Source organism: Tetrapisispora phaffii, chromosome 1, assembly GCF_000236905.1.
Source record: "Tetrapisispora phaffii CBS 4417 chromosome 1, complete genome".
Classification (NCBI taxonomy): domain Eukaryota; kingdom Fungi; phylum Ascomycota; class Saccharomycetes; order Saccharomycetales; family Saccharomycetaceae; genus Tetrapisispora; species Tetrapisispora phaffii.
The window spans coordinates 500,418-524,257 of record NC_016520.1 but is presented as its reverse complement, the minus strand read 5'-3'; the positions used below and the strand labels follow the sequence as shown (position 1 = coordinate 524,257).

Genomic DNA, 23,840 nt, shown 5'->3' with positions numbered 1-23,840 from the left:
AAATAATGTCATGAATGTACTTATTAAAAAGAGCAATATGAATTATATATTTTTATCTATCATTTTACTATGCATAATTATCTGGAAGGTAGAATTGAAATTTATTAAAATTAAGGTCCAACTCATGTTGTTCGATATTTTTCAATTCAGTTTCAAAATCTATCTTTTTTGGATCTTTAACTGGATCTTTACCTCTTTTCCAAATAAATTTAACACCTAAATAAATAGCCAAATCAATGAATATCATTAAATAATTAAATAAGAAATCATCAACTGCCCATAATTTTTTGAAAAAAACGGTATAACCTTGAACTAACATCATACTAATTGAACAAAACAATCCAAAATATGTTGTATATGGTTGGTACCATGAAGTGAATGGTAACCTTGGAAGAGAGTCTTCTTGAGCTCGATATGCTCTTCTAAACAATAGATAAGTAATGCAAATACAAGAAAAATTGATTAATTGAGATGCAGTAATTAAATTAATCAACCAATTTAGTACAACAGCACTATTTGAATTTAATTGCAATAAACTTAATAATGCCCATAAGGTAGAGACCAATACACAATATATCGGAACACCTTCTTTATTACATTTTTTAAATATTTTTGGAGCATTACCATCTAAAGCAATTCCATATAACGTTCTTGATGAACAATAAGTATAAGCATTGCCAGCTGAAAAAGCAGCTGTTATTAGAGCGATATTTACAATATCTGGCAATATTCTTATTTGTAAATTTTGCATTGCAATAACATAAGGAGATGAACCAGCACCTGGTCTTGATTCATTAATTGCAGATGTCAGCAAAGGATCATTTGACGAACAAACAATGCCAACACAAAAACAAGAACCGATAAATATAAAAGTCAACCTCCAAAACACTTGTTTAAAGGCTTTTGGCATTACTTTTCTTGGCAAACAAACTTCACCGGCTAACATTGAAATATATTCTCCACCAGCTATTGTAAATGCAGCCTGAATCAAACAAATTAAGAAACCTTGAAAATGACCTGCAGATGGCCCTGCAGTTGTATCCCCATCAGGATAATATTTTTTGAAAGGAGATTCACTCAGATATCTAAAACCATACCTATCATGTTTGGGATTACCACCCACCATGGTAATAAATGTAAATAAGAAAAGTCCTAGAGCTAATATGATTTTAAATGAAGCTAACCAAAATTCAAGTTCCCCATAATATTTTACGGCAAGAACTGATATTAAGATATATAATACCACTTGAACGACCAATGGGATTGCAGCAGAATAATCATCCCTCCAATAATGAATAATCGTATTAACCGAAACGATCTCGAAAGGAATTTGGACACATTCCAAGAACCAAAAATTCCAAGATGCCATAATACTAAATGAATCATCTCCACACATAGTAGCTAATCTTAAAAAAGGTGAATGCACTGGATAAAAAGATACCATCTCTGCGGTAGACATAGTAATACATAAAATTGGAATACACCATACTGCAAAGGCAATTATTAAATTTCCAGGTCCTCCTTTGTATAATGCTTTACCTATTGCTACAAAGATGGCGGTTCCGATAACTCCTGAGATTGCAATAAATTGAACATGCCTATTCTTTAAATTTCTTTTAGTGGTATAAATTTCCTTTATTAGTAATTCTTCATCAGAACCAGTCCGACTTCTGTTACTTGTATAACTTACCTCATCATTGTCGTCATCATCAATTTTATTAATATATTCAACAATTACTCTATCTCCATCTTCTCCACCTTGATCATAATATTTATCCTTCAGTATTTTAACGTTTTTTGAAGTTACACTCGTTGACATTATGAGTAATTAATTAGAATTTTATAGTGAATCTCTTTTTTATTGTCGTGATTAATCTACTCCACTTTTTTTTATTTAATTTGCATACCCTAAATAATAATATGTAAATCAGCTTTACTTGATATATAATATATTAATTGCATATGCAAATAATATACATTAGTATAATTACAATGCAATAATCTCCAACAAGCTCCAATAACGTGATGTTTTAATATATATCTATATATATATATTATATGTATATATTATATATGTATATCTAATTGCAACTATAGTCACTGCATGATAGATAGTACTTAGGAAACGAGCACGATACACTGATATATATTTACACATCTATATATGATACGTAATTTGTAGGTAAATCATAGTTAAGTACGCAAGAACTCTCATAAATAATAGATACAATAATTAAAAAATAAAATAAATGACTATTTTTTAATAAAACACAAAATATACTCCAATTTAATATATTAATTACGAGATATCGCCTAAATAGCGACAAAAAAAAAAGTGAAATCCCATACTAAGGTAACCAAGTATTATTATACGTTTTACAAAGAGAAACTGATGCAGATGATGAAAAAAGGAACAAAAGAAGAAAAGAGATGTCATCACCGGATGGTTGATTTATTTAGTACCATCATCCCCTCACGATTGTTTTTGACTAGTTGTACTTTATATATTTTCACAGCCCACACGCGTAAAATGCATCTACTGACGTCGCTGCGTTACTATGTGGCTGCGTAGCATGCTCTTTAGAGTTTCATTGTCGGGCATGCCCTCATTTTCCAGACAATGTCTGCATTAAGGTGCATATTGCAGTTTCGTGAGAATACCATGTACAACTGCACCCACCGACAACTACCCCTACAACTATCATTTTCCTTTGTCAGTGAAATCTACACAAGGGGCCATTCCATAGAATCTAAACGATCTCCAACAACGACATTTATTAGATTTAAAGTGTTGAAATAAGGGACAAATGACATTAAATATGAATTGTTATTATTAAGTTATGACGTATTTTTATTTTATTAATTAATTATATTATATTATTGTTGTTAATCCGGTGAAAGATATATATATATATATGTTTGTGTGTATGTATGTGTGTGTGTTTTTAGTATGGTATGGATGATTTATTACCGTTCATATTATGTAATTTCGTTACTCCAGTTCTAATGCGTAAATTGACCTCTAATTGATTGTTGCTTGTATTATTTGTGTTTATATCCCTGGAGGTTTTTGTGTTTGCAGTTGTATTCATATTTTTATTTGTTGTCTTATGCGAAGAGTTATCATGGTCCATAGTATCATCATTTAGAGTTGAGATATCATTGTTATTTGTTCTCATGGCTTTAAAATCTTCTTCGAGTTCATATGAATAATCTAAATTCTCTGGACTATCTTCATCGATGCTTTGAACTTCGATTAAACTAGGTTGGTTATGACGACCATGTGTTGGTGATACTTTTAAATCAAACGTTGCACTGATTTTGTTCTCTTCATTTGTGTTATCGGTATTCAATCTACTCATATCGCTTGTTAACTCATGGATATCGTTGACACTCTCCCATCCTCCTGTTTCAAATTCACTTTGATAATAGTAGTTTCTATTCGATTCTTGTTGTGTTGGTTGTGGTTGTACCTCTTCACTACCGTTAAGCTCCATCAATGACTGTTCATCCTTAATTGTGGTTGTCTCTCTAAGTTCATTTAATGATGCTTGATTATGGATGCTCTTACTAGCAACTGTGGTATTGCCGTTCTGTTTGTGTGACGTTGAGGACACTACCAAGTATATAAAACTCTCTAATGACCATTCATACCATGTTTTTTTTAATTGACTGTCTGAAATCCTATTGAAATACACAGATAGTTCAGTATCATCAGTTATGCTTAATGGACTAGTTATAGGGAAAAAAATGGGTGCCCATGACTTTAAATTTTTTGTATGAATTGATTCATTTTTATCATTAGTGGTAATCTTCGTGTCGTATTCTTTTCTTGGATCATTGATCGTAAACCCCTCAGGTAAAGTAGATAAAGTAATATTATTATACAATGTTGCACTGAAAAATCCAATTAACCCATCTATTTCACATTTATGTTTTAATTTAAATTCACCATTCTCAATATTCTTATTAAATAAATGTTTATTGTCTTGATTTTCTGTCTTTAACAATGGATGTTGAAATGACCATATCTTATTGATTTTAGTAGATAAAATACAATATGGAATGTTATTCACTAACCACGGTTTTTCAAATCCATTTGAAAATTTGTCTAATTTTTGTCTTACCAATGGAAGAGATGCTGGTGCAACATATGACGAATATGATTCTGGAATAAATATTGTCTCTTTACGACTAAAATTGGCTTCAATATGAATTAAACATTCAGGAGATAATTCGTTACAACCAAAAGATCCTAATAATTCACTTATTACAATATCAAATTTACCAAAATCATTTGATAATTTTTTCATATCACATCTTATTAACTCAACTGAATCAACCCATTTATCAAATTTCTTCTTTTGTAAAAACAAAAAAGCTTGTGAATTTTTCTCAATGGCAATTATCTTGCACTTATTTAAAACATTATAGTACTTCAAAATATCATATGTTTCATCAATTAATGGACCCCTGCCTGCACCAGCGACTAGAATCTGAAATTTTTGAGAGTTATTCCTTTTTAAATGTTGGATATATGACAATTTATCATGAATTGCCTGGTGAATAGCTTCATGGTATAAATCATACTTTGTCCTATCATTTTCAAAAACTAGATATGTATCATTAGTTAAATTATCAGAGTTAGGTAGTAAAGGCGGCATTAATTTAGGTAACCATTTATCTTCATTGATTAAGTTTGCATTAGAACTTCCTTGTTCATTGGTCATGTTGATGGCTTCTTTATTAAACTCATCCATTATTAATTTATCTTCTTTCTTTAGCAAAAAATTAATATAATCAAGATATGAAACAGAACCTCCTCTAATAAAATCAGCATGTTTTTCCATACCATGTAGTATGACACATAGTTGACCTTGTTCACTTTGTGAATTGCCGTTAATCCTTTGGAATTCTCTCAGTATTTTTTGATTAAACTTATGTAACACAGGATAATTATTCTGATTAGTTTCAAAGATTGAAGAAGATATTAATAAACATGATACTGGCTCGCATAACCATCGTTTTAATACATAGGATGGTGTTTTAATTCTAGGTAAAGCTAATGAAATGGTCAGTAATTCATTGTACTCACATATCTTTCTCACGGTATTCCATAATTCCCATGTAGCAAATGGTTCACTATCTTCAACTAAAGGTAGTGATATTGATAATGTAATTTTAGGTTCCATTGTAAGAACTTCATGATTTAATAATCTGTTTATAGTTTGTGAATATGGAGTCAAATTTGATAGATCCCTCGGTGGTGCCACTAATAGCTTCCTAATACCTACAAATCTAGCGTACTTACATTCATTTAATAAAACTTTATAACTAAAGTCACTTATTACTGGATCCATGGAATCTAAATCTAGCCAAGACGCTAGTAAACCCAAATGCATAATATATTGACCATCACTACCATTTAATGATGCCTTGGATTTAAATGGAGGTATATAAAGATCTTGCAATTTTGGTTCAGGAATAGTTAATTCTGAAAATAAATTATAACTTTCCTTTTGTGATAATCTATAATTTTCAACAGCTTTAATTGCAATTTGGCTATATCTTTGATTCGTTATAGGCAACAAAACATAATCAAAATTTACAGTAGGTATTGATGAATATGTCTCATCATAAAAGGATTCATCTACTTTGTTGAAGCTTGGTTTAATACCGACGTAAACGTTGCTTTGAATCATTTTCTTATGAAACAGGTAGTTCTATTAATATAATAAAATTAGAGAATCTGAGTTACGCTGCTTCTTCGTCTTGGAAGTAATTCTATGAGTATATTTCTTTGATTTCAATTTTATTCAATTCACCTCAAGCGTGACTAGTAGGATGTTACAATTACTATACTTATAATGTATAATATTATGGTGTCAATATGTTTTAAGATGCTTCATTATTACTGAAAATTTGTAGCTAAAAAAAACATGGCAAAACAACACGAATTTTTCAGATCAATAAACTAAAAACTCGGCCAAATAGTGAAAGTAATGAAAAGAAGTAGGTAACATACACATTAAAAGCTGTCTCATATGTTGTTTATATGCTTAAGTGTTGTTAGGTGACTATATTTGCGACACAACGAATGTCATCTAACAACAATTGATCAGTAAATAATATTACAAATGAGTATTTAAACACTCATAATAACTCGTTCACAATCCTGCGAAATCTAAGTACAAAGTTTCTTTACAATGGATTCACTGTTACATTTACTGGACCATCTGCATAGTGCTTGATAATTTGTGATTGATATATCCATCTATATATATATGAGGTTCTTGTAAGGAACACAATTTATAGTTTACTTATTATATATAAGTATATAAAGACATATCGATAATAGCTTACCCATCTAGTAACCCGGCATACTTTGTAACCTTTGGAACACCAAAAACGTGAAGGTTTCTTCTGAGTTCAAGTGCAATTTTAATTTTAAAAACTATTAAAAATGAATATTACATAGTAAACTTTGATATTACAAAATAACCGCCATTGATTTTAAAACTAACTATATTTATTTTGATTAATCAATTAATATTTAACACTTAGATGGGCAGTTATAAGAACTCTAGTATCAAAATATTGACGTTTTATACAACTAGTGAGGTTTATATTCAAATGCATGACTCCGTAATTGTTAGACATATATAACCAAATCATCATTTATTAAAAATGGAAACACATATTAAGTATTTAGATGAGTTGATACATGCTATCAAAGAGTCTAGATTAGATACAACAGATGATAATGATTTCCGAAATAATAGCCATCTTAACAAATGCCAAAAATTTAATATACCAGAGGATAATCTTCGAGAACAAAAAAGTTTAAAAATAATGGTTACTTTGATAAGTAACTTAAAAGAAAATACCATTAGTTCATACAATAATAATAATAATAATAATAATAATAATAATAATAATAACAAAAATAGTTTATTCGTTGAGAATAGCGACTTAATATTTAACAAGTCAATAAAGGCAATTGACTTGCTAATTAAATCAAAACCTTATCTTCTTTGGACGTCATTCTCAATTGCAAATTCACAATATTCAAAGCTAGAATCAAATGATTATGGAATAATATCATTGTTTGAACAATTTACTCAAATAGCAATTTTAAACATAAATCTATCAAATAATAATAAAGAAGATAATAAGATGTGTAAATCAAGGCTATGGTTATTAAGAAAGAAATTAACTGAATGGTGTGGTTTGACATCATGTTTACATTCAACAACTTTAAAAGTTTCATTATCAACGTTTATATTAAATCGACTTAACTCTATTGAAAAACAATTGACAGAAATTGTGATGACCACTAACATTAATACAGATGAATTATACAAAATGTTGAAAGAGCTATATGTCTTATTATATTTCTTATCTGGTCAAAATGATAAATTCAGTAATAGCTTAACTTTTTTTGACTCAGTATCAGTAGTCAATAATTGGGATTTTTATTTTCAAAGATCTATCAGAATAGTACTGTTTATTTTTGGTTCTATCAGATTAGATCTGGATAGGCCTCTTTATTTGGCTGTTCTTCGATTAGAACTTTTATATTTTTCTCTAATAACTGATTATGCATTAAGTGGAACTATAAAATGTGGAAGTCAATTAAAAATTGGATCCACAAGTAAATTGATATTTGTTTTAACTACTATGTATCAATTCATGAAGATGCTGCAGGGTATGGTGATAGAAGAAGATGATACCATAGCAAAAGGTTTGCTCAGAGTTTATTTAATCTGCATATCTGGAATTAATGCCAATGACAAGAATTTACAACAGGAATATTCAGCAAAGTTTTCAAATCAGTTTGTGAACATATTCAAAGAATACCTACCATTGGACAAATGGCTAAATTTGAATAAACTTGATGAAAATTCAATGAAGGAGGTTCAATTTAATAGCCTCAGTCAGAAATCAATGCTGATTATTTTATTTGATATAAAAAGAAGATGCTCAAAAGAAAATGAATTAGAATTTGACGAAAACAACAGAATTTGGACTATAAAAAATGATTTAGTCGACAAATATATATTGCATCATGTTATATCTCCCTTTAGCAATGATCAGATTCAATTGGAGAATTTAAGGAAACGGCTAATAAAATCATTTGATGAAAGGGTTAATAAAAAGGTAACAGAATTAAAGTTACTTTTGAATAAAGTATGCCCTGGGCTGTTAGGAAAATATGAAACTGATATAACGGACCTACTTGAAGAGATATTGGCTCGTGTAAAAATATCAGTAACAACAAACCAACAACATGAATTAGTCATGTGGGCTAAAGTTCTGGGGTTACTGACATGTTATCAGGTAAGCAGAGAAAAAGATAAATCCTTGGATATTCATAATTGGGAACAATGTGATATTTGTGATGATAATACGGCACATAATAATTTTAAAACTATAAGGCCTGATAGAGCTGACGCATTCAAATTTTCTGAAACGTATAAAATAATGTTAAAATATTATCTGTCAAATGTTAATTCAATAAATTTTTCTGTTGCTACTAAGGCAAGTATCCTTGTTTGTATGAGAAGAATATTTATGCACTATCAACCTCCAAAACTGAAAATGGAATCAAATGAAATTGTAGCGGAAGGACCCTGTAACATTTTTGAGATAATAAGCAAAACTTTTACTGGAGAAGATAGATACTTACGTATTTTAAGCGGGAAATTGATACCATTATTAAATATATCAGCATCTCATAATTCAGAGGACCAGCACACAGCTCTTTTGGTACAATTCCTTCAAAGTCAGAAAAATGCTTACTTAACAGAGGTGCTGATTAGTACATGGATAGAACTTACATTAACTACCTCAGATGAAATATTTGATACACTTTTATTAAAATTGATTGATATTTTTAATTCTGCAGATTATACTATTCATAATATGATGAAATTTCAAATTAAAAGTATGGCAAAAACATTAAATAAAACACCCTACCAGTTGTTATCTCCAATTCTACCAATTTTGTTAAGGCAGATCGGTAAAAATTTAGTTGAAAGGAAGTTAACATTTCAAAGACTAATCGAACTACTTGGTTACTCACCTAAAACTATTTTAGAAATATATCAAAGATATATTGTCCCATATGCTCTTACTCAGTACAAAAGCGACGCATTTACTGAAATTGCGAAACTTATGTCGGACAATGATCCTGAAAGAATGAACATTGTAAAGGCTAATCTTCTAGAAAAAAATAGTAGGCAAATATTTGCTGTAGCGCTAGTAAAATATGGTTTATTTTCACTAGAAACTTTAGAGGCTTTATTTTTGAATAGGCTTCCTACCTTTGACAAAGGTTATATCAGTGCATATTTACCTGATTACAGAACACTAGCTGAATTTTTGAAACTTTATAAAAATAATGAATTCGATGAGGTCACCGGAAATGAAAACGAGAAAACAATTATATGTGCTCTTAGATATTTGGTAACTGATTTTGAAAAAGATAAAAGACATGGTTCAAAATATAAAAACATCAAAGATTGGGACACACAGAGAGAAGAGAAATTTCAAAAAAAATTGCAAGATAACATTTTAGGTATTTTTCAAGTGTTTTCTTGTGATATTCATGACGTTGAAGGAAGAACCTCTCACTATGAAAAGGTTCATGTTGTGAATGGTATATCATTCTTAATAAAGCATGCTAATAAAAAATCAATTATTTCAGCATTAGCCCAGATAAGTATATGTCTACAAACAGCAATAGAAATAGATGAAGTCCGTTTTAGCGCTTTAAGATGTTGGAAATTATTGGTAGTATCATTAAGTGATGAAGAGTTATCAACAGTAATTGACTCCTTGATATCATATATATTAGAAAATTGGTCAACTTTTAATTATAAAATAAGATCGACGATTTATGAAATTTTAGATATTCTAATTAAAGATAAGAGCAATCTAGTTATGAATATTAAGCCTTTCATTATGATTGCTTTGGTGAATAAAACAGAACTTGGCATTTTGGTAAGAAATAATACATTTGCAAGGATGGTCAGCAAAATCCGTAGTATCACAGATTGGATCCCCATTTTTGCAGATAATTTAAAGAGTAATAATAAGTACGTCATTCACCAAACTTTAAATAATATTGAATTATTTTTGAAGAGAAAGCAGACCGAAAGATCATACACTTTTTTTACAAATGTTAAACAGCAATCTAATGTAACTTTGTTATTAGCTGGCTTAATTGATGCTTCCTATAAATTTCGCTCAATCGATAAATCACTAAGTGAACAATGTACCAGATGCATTGGACTTATCGGTACATTAGATATGAATATCTATGATATGAGAAAGTCGATGTCCTCTGAGAATAAGGTATATGATCTAAATGATGAGGTTCAAACAATTAAATTTCTGGTTTGGATGCTTGACAATATACTAGTTCCTGCGTTTTGGCAGAGTGAAAACCCAAGTAAACAACTTTTCGTTGCTTTAGTTATGCAAGAATCTTTAAAATTTTGTGGCTTAAGTTCTGCATCTTGGGATATAAATAAACCAGAACTTTATCCAAATGAAATAAAATTATGGAGTAAGTTTAATACAATTTCAAAAACAACATTATATCCACTTCTTTCTTCATTATACTTGGCTCAATCTTGGAAAGAGTATGTGCCTCTTAAATACCCGTCATATAACGTAAAAGAAGGATTTAAGATATGGATTAAAAGTTTAACTTTGGATTTATTAAAAATAGGTACAGGGGAAGATCACCCATTACACGTTTTTTCATCTTTGATAAGAGAAGATGATGGAACATTATCAAATTTTTTGCTTCCATATATAACAATGGATATAATAATGAAAGCTGATCCTACATCAATATATGAGGAAATTATGCATAATCTAATAATTGAGTTTCAATTTATATTTAATTACGATTTGGTTGGTTTAAACCATCATCAAATAGAATCTCTAAAAATGTGCTTCGAGTCAATTTTTAATGTCATTGAATATTGTAAAAAATGGATGACGCAATTTAAGCAAAATTATAATGATAGTTATGGAACTTTCATCATTAAGGAAGAGAGGTTTTTAAGAATGCTTAATAGAACAGAGAATTTTTTAGAAGCAATATCAGCTAACTTACTAGCTAAGAGATCGTTAGAGACTAATTCTTTTGAAAGATCAGCTTTGTATTTAGAGCAATGTATGAGAGATTCCAAGAAATCAACAACTGTGACCGATCCGAATTTATTGCTATCACTTCAAACAACATATGAAGAAATTGGTGATATCGACTCTATTGATGGTCTTTTAAAAACTTTTTCTACAGACAATCTGAGTTCTAAAATACAAGAATTACAATATTCTGATAGTTGGAAAATGGCACAGTACTGTTTTGAAAGTCTGGGAAATCACACCGAAGAAAAGCACGCCACTTCTAAAATGTTAAAACTTGATTTTGACCACCAAAATTATTCAAAGGTTTTAATGAATATTTCTCCAAAACTGCCAGCTACCTCAATGACTATTGATAAAGAAATGGTGGAATGGTATAAGATGGGTATAGAGTCAGCAAATCTTGTCGGAGATATTACAATTCTAAAATCATGGTTAGGAAACATAGAGACATTGATATCTGTAAGTGACCCAGAACTTTTACTTGGATATAATGTTGGTAAGGCTCTATCATATGTAAACACTAATCAGCCAGAAAAAATTAAAAATTATATTAACAAATGTTTTAAACTTATTGGAATGCATTTTACTGCTCCTTGTAGAGAAATCAGTTTTATCAAAATGCAAGATTTATTGATGAAACTCCATGGTCTTTATGATATAAATATTTTGTCAAATAGTAGAGATAGGTTCTTATTTGATTGTAATACATCTTTATTAGATTTTAGAATGAAAAGAGTCGGCGCTGATTTTGTACCAAATCATTATCTGCTTTCTATTAGAAAATCGTTTGATTCTCTAAGAGATGTTGAATATACTTCAAATGATTTAGCAAAATCATATTTTAAAATATCTCAATTGAGCAGAAAAAATTCCAGACTTGATTTATCTTGTAAATCCTTAATGAGTTGTTTAAAATTCGGTCAACATGGTGAAGAACTTGAATTTGCTGAAATCCTATGGACAAAGGGTGAGAATGATAGAGCTATTAAACTGCTAAAGGAGATACATGAGAGATATCAGAATGATTTGACAATTGAGCCTAGAGATAAGGCAATAATATTATTAAAATATACTGAATGGCTAGATCAATCTAATTACTCTTCGTCAGAACAAATTATTAAACAATATGGAGATGTATTGGATTTAGATCCTCAATGGGAGAAACCATATTATTCCATGGGTTTGTATTATAGTCGTCTTCTAGAGAGAAAGAAGGCAGAGGGTTATGAGACAAATGGAAGGTTGGAGTATAAATCTATATCCTATTTTTTATTAGCATTTGAAAAAAATTCTATTAAGGTACGTGAAACTCTTCCAAAAGTTGTGACATTTTGGTTGGATACTGCAACAGGTGCAATGAATGAGCCTGAGGGGCATAGAAAAGAAGTTCTAGTCAAAACAACAGAAGATATATGTAGAAGTATTGAAAATTCTTTACAATCTTGTCCAAAATATATTTGGTATTCCGTTCTAACTCAGCTGTTATCAAGACTTTTACATTCGCATAGTTTATCATCCCAATTAATTATGAATATACTATTAAACTTAGCATTAGAATATCCTTCTCATATGATGTGGTATGTTTCTGTATTACTAAATTCTACCTCAAAAGAAAGAGTCAAAAGAGGGAAATATATTATTGAAAAGTATGGCACACATTGTAAAAATGTACAACATATAATTCAGTCTGCTGATTTAGTATCTGCATTTACCACGGTTTGTTTAAAGGAACTCAAAAACACATCGACTAGATCAGGTAGATCCCTAGAAAAAGATTTTAATTTTAATATGAATATGGCACCTTCCTCGATGGTTGTTCCTGTGAGAATAAACTTAGAGATGTTGTCTCCATTGATCTCAGAATCTATGAAAACTTACCAACCATTTGGTTCCTTAGTTACAATAGCAAGATTTGGGTCTTCTTATAAGGTGTTCTCATCATTAAAAAAACCCAAGAAATTAAACATCATCGGTTCTGATGGTAAGATATATGGTATTATGTGTAAGAAAGAAGATGTAAGACAAGATAACCAATATATGCAGTTTGCTACTACTATGGATTTTATGTTAGGAAAGGAAATAGGGGCGACGAAAAGAAATCTAGGAATTACCACATATTCTGTTCTGTCCCTGAGAGAAGATTGTGGCTTGATTGAGATTGTTCCGAAAGTGGTAACTTTGCGTTCTGTATTCGTGACCAAATATGAAAGTATGAAATTAAAGTACAGTTTGAAGGGACTTTATGATCAATGGCAAAATGTACCTCCAGATCAAAAACTTGGATTCCATAAAACACAATTAGAAAAATTTCCTCCAGTTTTACATCAATGGTTTTTGGAAACATTCCCTGATCCAATAAGTTGGTACAATTCGAGAAATGAATATTCTAGATCATATGCAGTAATGTCGATGGTTGGATATATATTAGGTCTAGGTGATAGGCATTGTGAAAATATTTTATTAGATGTAGAAACTGGGAAGGTGTTGCATGTCGATTTCGATTGTTTATTTGAAAAAGGTAGGAGACTACCAGTACCTGAGATTGTTCCATTTAGATTAACCCAAAATTTGTATGATGCGTTAGGTATTATGGGCACTGAAGGTACATTCAAAAAATCTAGTGAAATCACAGTTTCAATAATGAGACAAAATGAAGTTTCGTTGGTTAATGTTATTGAGACTATTATGTATGACAGAAACATGGATTACTCAATTCAAAAAGCCTTAAAAGTTTTAAGAAACAAGATCAGAGGTATTGATTCTAGGGATGGTTTAGTTTTAAGTGTCCCTGGTCAGGTTGAAACTTTAATCCAAGAAGCTGCATCTATTGAAAATTTAAGCCAAATGTATATAGGTTGGTTACCATTTTGGTAATGATAGGTGTTATATAATGATAAGAAGTTTATTACAAATAAATATTTCAAGAGTGTTCTTTAATTCAGAGTCATTAAATCAGTTTTTGTGTATGTCTAGTCATTAATGGTAATTAAACCATTTAGTACAGTGTGAATATAGAGAATCATCATATAAAGAACAATAGTCAAAAAAAATTTGAGAAAAAGGTGAAATTTTGGATAAATGCCTGTAAATAATTTATCATCGCCTAATAATACAATTGTTTACAATAATAAAAATCAGATATCTTGTGACCAATCATCAATTCTCAACAATGGAGCAATAATGTCCTAACACTCTCCTTTTAAAAATTTGTACACAAAAAGAAAGATCAATATAGGACTACTCCATCACTGATACTAATATGTCCGCCCGGTCGACAAATATAATCATCATGTAAATAAGAATAAATGTAAAAAAAAAGAAAGAATTCAAATCTTTAACCTAACTGAAGTGAGTTCATAATCAAAAAAACTCAAACTTTTTTGAAGTCTAAACAATTTCTATTCAAAAATTAATTGAAAAATAAATTTTCATACAAGGCTGAAACTTAACGAAAAAAAGGTTGTCGACACATAGAAAATCCAACTATTCAGTCGGAACAATTGGTATATTGGAAAAAAGTATAATCATATAAATATTTTTTCAATTAAATTATTGATATTGTCTAGAAATAAAAAAATATAAAAGCAAAGCTTATTAATAAATTCACTTCAGAGCAACCCTCTGGTTGCAATCGATCAGAAATTGTGGTACTTGTTCACCATTGTCCTCTTCATATAAAGGTATATCCAAGACGGACAAAAACATTAAATCCTTATTATATAACACATTGCACATTAAAAAGTAATTAAATAGTGTTAATTAACTTTCAAAAATTCACTTCACTTATATACTAAATTTTTTTTTCATATTATATGAAATGACGAAAAAATTTTACTTAAACTGAAATCCTTACACCGCACTACCAACGAGTAAAGTGATATTTGAAAAGTTTCATTAGGGTTAAAGTATTTAACTAAACAAAGAGAAAAGTTTTTAACAATTGATCAATTTATAAACAACCTTAGTCTAAAGACACTTCTTAAAAGAGTTTACAATTGTTCAGTTATAGGACTCGTCTCACACTATCAGACTAAATAAACATAATTTCTTTACTCCTTCAGTATGACCGTAATTCATAAGTAAACGTAATTGTTACGAGGGACAACAGTTTCTTTTCAGTTGATAATTCTTTACAGCTTCCTTTTTGATCATGTTTCATTTTTATATGGTACCATATGTACCTATTAGAGTGTCAACATGAATTGCTACTTACGAAGAAGACCTGGCTGTCCAAACCTTACAAGGCCGACCTAGGAAACGTATATATCTTTTTGGTTGTATCGGAAGAGTAGTGGATTACTCTATCAAAATTCTACTGCCTTAATTAAGAAACGCGCGATAGTTTGAGTGAAATTTGTTTAAGCACAATAATAGCGCTGTCATTGTGTAAAGACATATATCAAATAAATGGTCATTAAATAAAAGGAATATAAAGGAAATATGAGTATATAACCATAGTGATATTCTAAACGATAATTGTAGGAATTTATTTTAAGAGTCAGTTCATTTAATGTATTTTCTTAGAATTGACGCTATACAAGATCAAGTAACTGAGATAACAGCTTCATTTGATCAAGTGAGCAGAACAAGAAATAAAATACTATTTTGAAGAGATGACTGTGCTACGTATATCTAGTAAACCATTTAAGGAAGCCGAATTGCCTAAAGATAAGATTGAATTGATTAATGCTGGTTTACAAATGACTAGAGATGTTGTCACCAAGTGGAAGAAAGGTAAATGTTACGATTTCAAAAACAAGAACTTTCAAAAGGATAATAAAGATATTAAAGTCCAATGTTACTCCACTACCGTAGACGCAGACTACTGGTTAAGTAGAGTCTCTAAGCATAAGATTGAGAAGAAAGTATACGAGAAAATACTTTACTACTTGGTTGGTGTTGAGAGAAATGATAAAGGTGAGTGGGTAATGGAGGATAGAGCTAAGAGATCTGAATTGGAACTAGAATACATTGAGGTGTTAAATAAAGTCGAGGTGATGCAAAGGACAGAATCCGGGTGGGTTCTGGTCAATCTGGAATACGAATTAGGTAAACCATTGACAACTAGAGAATTTAATGAGTGGGTTTACCCAATAGAACCATTTATGAATGAAGAAACTGGAATAGAAACTTCATTAATCATATCGTTAGTAGCAGACAAGCCATTAAAAGAAAGTACGATACATCTGAATCATACTAAGGCATACTATATTGGTGTCGAGAAATTAGAATATAATTATAAAACAGAAGACTTTACTTGGACAATGTGTACAAGTAGTGATGCAGGTGGCAATATTCCAAAATTCTTACAAAATGCTACAATCGCCAAAACAGTTTCCAAAGATGTACCATATATGTTTGACCATTTAAAAAAATCGATAGGTAAATAGTTATTAATATCCAAATACTTTTTTAAAAATCCATTTCTATATAACTTAAATTTGCGTTGTACAGTTAGTTAGGAAACGAAATTAATCTAAAGTTTGCTTTCTCTTTACCTTGTAGCAATGAGAATATTGCAGAAGTATCGGGAAAGTATCATTAGCAGGTTCCCTAGGTTGTTTCTTAAACTTATTCTTTTTACATTTACTACAATTTTATTTATGTTTGGTGTAACATTTATGATCCCTACTAATTGGATTAACAAAATGTTAAATTAAAAATTTGATATTAAAAATAAATAAAAAGAAGATTTAATCCCAATGATAACCATGGCTACAAAATGAATTTCAATTGGTCTTTATTTACTTTCGAAGTAGAATATCACTAACTATCACTAATAGTACTGGTATCTTAATAAATCTGTGGAAGCACTATTGTTACTGATCCGATTCTTCTCATCGACTAACTGTCATATACAAATAATATATAACGAACATAACAAGGGAAGAGAGCAGGCATTATTAGTTAATCTCTATCGTGACTAATTACCTTGCTATGCACACTATGGTCTAAGAATTTCCCTATGACGGTCTTCCTGAACTGATCTTTAACATGCAATTATATATAATGGACAAAAGAGTTAAAAATTATAATAAACTTATTAATGTCAAAATATACACAAAATGTATATAAGAAAAATCATTGATAACCTTTGCTAAAGCAATGGGAACAATCGTGAATAAACCTAAACCATTATAAAAAATCTTGATATTATAAACTTGAGAATGGTGTTAATTATATAAATAGCAACCTTCCAGTATCAATTATGGCAGCCGAATGCAGTTCGAAGCATTTTTATTGAAGCTAATTCATCATAAACGTACCTGTAACTTAGGCACCACATTTACATGATGAACCACATTTTTCAGCGCAAGTTGAAGAACATTTGCATTTATCTTCTGGTTTCTTGGTTGCACAAGTGCAGTTGGAACCACATAGTTTAGTGCACTCTGAACCACATTTGCAGGATGAAGCAGCAGCGCCCTTAGCAGCACATTTGCATGAAGCACCACAATTCTTAGCACATGAATCACCACATTGACACGAAGAAGCGCAAGAGTTGTTCTTGCAACAACATGAAGCACCACCGGAACAGGTGTTTTTACAGTCAGGACCACATTGACAGGAAGGAGCAGACATTTTTATTGAATTTGTAAATTTGTAAACTTGAAAAGTTATGGATAAGAGATACTACTCGAAAACTAACTATTCGACACTGATATATTTCTATAAACCGATGATGAAACAAGACATACGAAAAGATAACTACAACAGAATTACAAACTCTTAAAAACCGAAAACATACCCTCCATTATATACCAAATAATTTGATAACCAATTGATTTATTTAATAAAATTAGTCTTAAAATACATTATCATCCACACCATACTATTAAAATACAAGCATAATTTTTCATTTACATACAATAGACATACAGCAATAATGGCGATGACTTAAAGAGACATTCATTCTACACGAATATAATACAAGTACGATATGAAACAGCAGAACTCACGCCATACCTTTTATGAACAATAAGAATATAATAACAACAACAGCATTAACAACGCAAAAATACTACAACGTTACTCTTAGAAGTAAGTTGCTTCTAAGAAACATTCAATGAACATAGCTAAATAAGGCAAGAAACAACGAATGATACCAAGGTTTTCAGCTAATTTGTCTCAAACAATGTTTTTTTAAAAAAAAAAGTTCTGAAAATTTTACGAACGATTTAACAAGTTTGGGCATCGTTGAACTATTTTGAGGTCACTTGCTAAGGTCTAAGAGTCTCATCCATACCAGGGACCAAGACAACGATTGCTTCGTAGAGATTTTATACCGTAGTTTACTTTTGAGTCCATTCATTAACAATCACTTCCTCTGTTCTAACTTGTATCAGCGATATGTGCTCATTTTTTATTTGAAATTTCTGGAAATGGTTCAGTTCTTGTTTTCTTTTTTAGATGATCAATGACTTATATGTGAGTTGGTTGTGCTGATGATCTTAATTTACCTATACATTAAAGTTTACAGTATGATGATGTTGTTGATACAGATATGATCATTGCTTAATAGTAACAGTTGTGCATAAAAATATATTGTAAGATATTTGTGATAGTTTCTAGAACTCGCGGCTCAATGTGCTGTCGTCTCTTCGTTGTTTAAATGAGAGAGCATTTTGCATCACAGGGTTCTACCATGTTCCAAAGATATGTAGATGACTTCACAAGATCAAATAGCCATGGTGTTGCAGAACGGTATGCCTTTATGTATAGCGACGACTATGATTAGTAAAAGCTTGGCTTATCACGTGACGCATTGTATGATAGGTAATTCAAGGTCTGGAAGTAACACATTTTAAAAAATGTATATCTTAATTAGTTAAGTCAGTCAGTTAAAAGTATTATAATAAATCGTAGTAAACCTCCCGCAATCGTGGCAGTAAGGCTGAAATACAAGCACAGACAACGTAACACTTATATTTTCGTTGAACAAGAATATATCTGAAATAACATTTAAATTTCATAGTATTGATTTCAAAATGAAGGTTTTGATGTTACTGAGTTTATTTTCCCTGTTAGTATTTGGTTTCAATCACGACTTGAGTGATAATTTAGATGATGACGAAAAAGACTTATTTTGTGCTCTAATAAACCATAAAACAGAATCGTATATCGATTTATCACAATTAACACCTACTCCAAATAAGCGGACTAACCTTCCTGACTCAAGTGATAATAAAAGTCGCAATAACCAACAGTCACCAATAACACCAAAGACAAGATGGCTGGTTAAAGGATGGGATTACGATTCCCCATGCACCTATAACAATTTCACTTTGAGTATTTGTTCTAGCGCCATTACTTCTAAACAACAAGAAGAACCAGATTTTCCATTAACAAATAGTACAGGTGCTTATTTCTTCGATAATTCAACAAAAGAATATATTTCCATAGGTAATTTTAATACAAAGCCGATTTTATTAGGTGATAGAAGTATTGTTAATAGAAAAATAACACTAAGGTATGCAAATGGCTCTATATGTCCTAATGGTAACGAGCGTAGATCTACATTAATTAACTTTGTTTGTGATAGAGAAATTCAAACTAATGCTCAAATTAATTTCTTGGGAAGTTTACATGATTGTGCATATATGTTTGAAGTTAGAAGTATATATGCATGTCAACTTCTCATCAGAGCAACGATGTTAATGTTAAACGTATTTTTTTGGTATCTTTTTGTTTTCTTTTTAGTCGAAGTTGCAAGAAGACAAATGTTAAAAATGATTAGTTCAAATAGTTCTAGTCATCATAACAACAGCAGCTATTTTTCAAACAATAGAGGTGATTCTTATCAAACTAGATGGGAGATAATTGAAAATGAACCAAAATGGAAAATGGTAATAAAATTCATCGTCAACAAAGTTTCAAGAATTCCAAATATAATCGTAAAGAGACTATCAAGAGAAAATATGGCTTCTAAATATCAAATCAACACCGGAGCATATTCAAGAATATCGAATCCATTCAGCCAACCAAACAACAATGAAGGAACCATACGGTTGAGTGCATCGGACAGATCACAAGATTCATTTATTAGAGATATGGAAATTCAAAATAATATTTTGGATAATCTAGATCGCTATAACACTAATTCTCCATCGTCACTGGTACCAACAGACAATAACAACAGTTCGACCAGTGCGTCAAATCACGACAATATAAACAGAAGCATATAGATATGATTAATCTCATGGTTTAATATACAGCATATAGGAACATATAGTTACAACAACCGTCATAACAGTAATAGTAATAATAATTGATATAATTAGAAATCACGTGAAGTTAAAAAGTATTTGGAGTGACTGTACACCCACACATATTTCCAAACGACAATAAATGTTTTACAGGAAATTGGCTCGAAGTGGGAGCAAGAAGGAGTTTCCATGTGAAAGAAGATACGAACGATTTTTACAACACATTACTAAATGGCATGCTCCCTTCTCAGTTCCGCCCTTACCATGCCATACCATAACAATTCTGAGCTTATCGACACCCGACTACAAGCAAGCTCAAAGACTAAATGCATAAGGAGAGGGTGATATGAACCATAATCAAGTCTCAATTGGTTCAATAAGATTGCTTGTAGCTCTCTCTCTCCATTATTGCGACAAGTATCGATAAGTGAGAACGATGAATACTAAGAAAGTTCACAGTGACACATCTTAAACTTCCATCTTTCAATTAATTTTTTTGATTTAAATTCATTTTTTCAAAAAAATTGTATATAATCCATCGAGTTCACATTTAATTTTCACTTTTTATTTTTTTTTTTTATTTTTATATTTTCCAAAAATTTTTTTAAAAGCACATTGGATAAATAATATATATATATCCTTCTTTCTTTTAAATCAATATTTAAGATTTTGTACTTACTATTATACTAATTACCATTCTATTTTACTATACAATTTTTTAACTATTTTTTATTTGTTCAAGACTCAGAAAAGTACAATAAATCAACACAATCAAAATGGGTAAAGAGAAGTCTCACATTAACGTTGTCGTCATTGGTCATGTCGATTCAGGTAAATCTACTACCACCGGTCACTTAATCTTCAAGTGTGGTGGTATTGACAAGAGAACCATCGAAAAGTTTGAAAAGGAAGCTGCCGAATTAGGTAAGGGTTCTTTCAAGTACGCTTGGGTTTTAGACAAGTTAAAGGCCGAAAGAGAAAGAGGTATCACTATCGATATCGCTTTATGGAAGTTCGAAACTCCAAAGTACCAAGTTACCGTTATTGATGCTCCAGGTCACAGAGATTTCATCAAGAACATGATTACCGGTACTTCCCAAGCTGATTGTGCTATTTTAATCATTGCTGGTGGTGTCGGTGAATTCGAAGCCGGTATTTCCAAGGATGGTCAAACCAGAGAACACGCTTTATTAGCTTACACTCTAGGTGTTAAACAATTAATTGTTGCTGTCAACAAGATGGACTCCGTCAACTGGGATGAATCCAGATTCACTGAAATTATCAAGGAAACCTCCAACTTCATCAAGAAGGTCGGTTACAACCCAAAGACTGTTCCATTCGTTCCAATCTCTGGTTGGAATGGTGACAACATGATTGAAGCTACCACTAATGCTCCTTGGTACAAGGGTTGGGAAAAGGAAACCAAGGCCGGTGTTGTCAAGGGTAAGACTTTATTAGACGCCATTGACGCCATTGAACAACCATCCAGACCAACTGACAAGCCATTAAGATTACCATTACAAGATGTTTACAAGATTGGTGGTATTGGTACTGTGCCAGTCGGTAGAGTCGAAACCGGTGTTATCAAGCCAGGTATGGTTGTCACTTTCGCCCCAGCCGGTGTTACTACCGAAGTTAAATCCGTCGAAATGCATCACGAACAATTAGAACAAGGTGTTCCAGGTGACAACGTCGGTTTCAACGTCAAGAATGTTTCCGTTAAGGAAATTAGAAGAGGTAACGTCTGTGGTGACTCCAAGAACGATCCACCAAAGGCCTCTGAATCTTTCAACGCCACTGTTATCGTCTTAAACCACCCAGGTCAAATCTCTGCTGGTTACTCTCCAGTCTTAGATTGTCACACTGCTCACATCGCTTGTAAATTCGATGAATTATTAGAAAAGAACGACAGAAGATCCGGTAAGAAGATCGAAGATGCTCCAAAATTCTTGAAATCTGGTGACGCCGCTTTAGTTAAGTTCGTCCCATCTAAGCCAATGTGTGTTGAAGCTTTCACTGACTACCCACCATTAGGTAGATTCGCTGTCAGAGATATGAGACAAACTGTCGCTGTCGGTGTTATCAAGTCCGTTGTCAAGACTGACAAGGCTGGTAAGGTCACCAAGGCTGCTCAAAAGGCTACTAAATAAGGATAGTGATTTGTATTTTTAATTCATTTCATTTCAATATTTATATCTTTATTTCCTATGTATTTAGTTAATTGGGTTATTAAATCCTTATATATAGCGTGATTAATCAATAGTCATATATCAAATTTTCTTCTTTTATGTAGTAGTTATGAAATAATTTCAAAAAATATATGTTCATTTTATTAATATGAAGAATATTGATAATGTAATTAATTAATTTCATTATCTTTTTCTTCCATTAACAACATATAAAAATTTAATATAAACAATCGTTAAAATGCAATGGAAAATAATTTTATAATTAATAGCATATCATTTATATAACTTACGGCACTGTTACATCATATCTCCAAAATGCTGCCCAAAGACAACAAAAGTGTGCCAGTGAGAACTTTGTATCTGAGCAACCTTCCATCTCGTCCAGAAAGTAAGGATAACTTTATAAAGTTCTTATTATCACAAATTAATCCAACTAATAAATATATCACATCTTCTGAGTTACCATTGCACACACTTGAAGGTATAAACAAGGAAAAGTTACTGGATGAAGAAAAAGGTATTGTATCTATTTCACTATCCAGAAAGCTATCTTTGAAAAAACAGTGCTTTCTAACATTTGAAAACCATGCTAAAGCCAAGGAATTTAGAAGTCAGTACTCCAATTTTAAAATAAACTCGCAAAGAGTCAGAATAAAATACGCTAATAAGGATTCATTACTAGGCCTTGCAATGAGAAACCAATCATTACTAAAAAAAGTTTTGAAATCAAGAAAATCGAAGAAAGAGTTAAGCAGAAACAATGACTTGTTAGTCGAAAAACAATTAAAAAGAAAGATTAGAAGAGTAAGAGCATCATTACGAAAACGTGGTATATCAGAAGATGAAATTGAAGAGATCTCTACCAAGCTTAGAAAAGAACAAAATATTATCGATAGTTCAAAAATACAAAAACTAAAGACAATAAAGATACAAGAAAAGAAGAATCTGCCACCAAAATCTCTACTTCTATAGCATCCAATCCACCTAATAATATTCTGTTAGTTCAAAACCTACCACCTAATACAACTTTAGATGAACTTAATACTCTATTTTTTTCACAATATTTGAAAGAAGTCAGATTAGTTAGTGTTCGTCAATTGGCTTTTGTAGAATATGAAGATATTAAAAGTGCAACAGAAATCAGTCAAAAGTTTGGCCCAGAACTGCATTGGAATGATAGCATACTATCAATAACATTTGCAAAATAGACAAAATACGTTTCTAAGTGAACAAGACATGCATTACTTACTGGACTAATCTTATATTTCATGAATAATGT

At 30.9% G+C, this 23,840-nt stretch overlaps 8 protein-coding genes across 8 annotated transcripts; 5 read left to right on the top strand and 3 right to left on the bottom strand.

Annotated features, from left to right (window-relative positions):
• Window positions 1-67: 67 nt before the first annotated feature.
• AGP2 (Agp2p) lies at window positions 68-1,819 on the bottom strand (the record flags this gene model as incomplete). Its single annotated transcript, XM_003683714.1, has 1 exon — window positions 68-1,819. The coding sequence occupies one exon, from the start codon at window positions 1,817-1,819 to the stop codon at window positions 68-70; it is 1,752 nt and encodes a 583-aa protein (XP_003683762.1).
• Window positions 1,820-2,945: 1,126 nt separating this feature from the next.
• On the bottom strand, window positions 2,946-5,702 carry HSL7 (protein arginine N-methyltransferase; the record flags this gene model as incomplete). The annotated part of the gene is made up of 1 exon (XM_003683713.1): window positions 2,946-5,702. One exon carries the CDS (start codon window positions 5,700-5,702, stop codon window positions 2,946-2,948), a length of 2,757 nt encoding a protein of 918 aa, XP_003683761.1.
• A 985-nt stretch (window positions 5,703-6,687) lies between these two features.
• On the top strand, window positions 6,688-14,040 carry MEC1 (protein kinase MEC1; the record flags this gene model as incomplete). Its single annotated transcript, XM_003683712.1, has 1 exon — window positions 6,688-14,040. The coding sequence occupies one exon, from the start codon at window positions 6,688-6,690 to the stop codon at window positions 14,038-14,040; it is 7,353 nt and encodes a 2,450-aa protein (XP_003683760.1).
• A 1,739-nt stretch (window positions 14,041-15,779) lies between these two features.
• TPHA0A02420 (uncharacterized protein) lies at window positions 15,780-16,556 on the top strand (the record flags this gene model as incomplete). Its single annotated transcript, XM_003683711.1, has 1 exon — window positions 15,780-16,556. One exon carries the CDS (start codon window positions 15,780-15,782, stop codon window positions 16,554-16,556), a length of 777 nt encoding a protein of 258 aa, XP_003683759.1.
• An 883-nt stretch (window positions 16,557-17,439) lies between these two features.
• TPHA0A02415 (uncharacterized protein) lies at window positions 17,440-17,748 on the bottom strand (the record flags this gene model as incomplete). Its single annotated transcript, XM_003683710.1, has 1 exon — window positions 17,440-17,748. The coding sequence occupies one exon, from the start codon at window positions 17,746-17,748 to the stop codon at window positions 17,440-17,442; it is 309 nt and encodes a 102-aa protein (XP_003683758.1).
• Window positions 17,749-19,154: 1,406 nt separating this feature from the next.
• MRL1 (Mrl1p) lies at window positions 19,155-20,351 on the top strand (the record flags this gene model as incomplete). The annotated part of the gene is made up of 1 exon (XM_003683709.1): window positions 19,155-20,351. The coding sequence occupies one exon, from the start codon at window positions 19,155-19,157 to the stop codon at window positions 20,349-20,351; it is 1,197 nt and encodes a 398-aa protein (XP_003683757.1).
• Window positions 20,352-21,148: 797 nt separating this feature from the next.
• Window positions 21,149-22,522, top strand: TPHA0A02400 (elongation factor 1-alpha; the record flags this gene model as incomplete). Its single annotated transcript, XM_003683708.1, has 1 exon — window positions 21,149-22,522. One exon carries the CDS (start codon window positions 21,149-21,151, stop codon window positions 22,520-22,522), a length of 1,374 nt encoding a protein of 457 aa, XP_003683756.1.
• Window positions 22,523-22,876: 354 nt separating this feature from the next.
• Window positions 22,877-23,533, top strand: MUD1 (Mud1p; the record flags this gene model as incomplete). The annotated part of the gene is made up of 1 exon (XM_003683707.1): window positions 22,877-23,533. The coding sequence occupies one exon, from the start codon at window positions 22,877-22,879 to the stop codon at window positions 23,531-23,533; it is 657 nt and encodes a 218-aa protein (XP_003683755.1).
• Window positions 23,534-23,840: the final 307 nt, after the last annotated feature.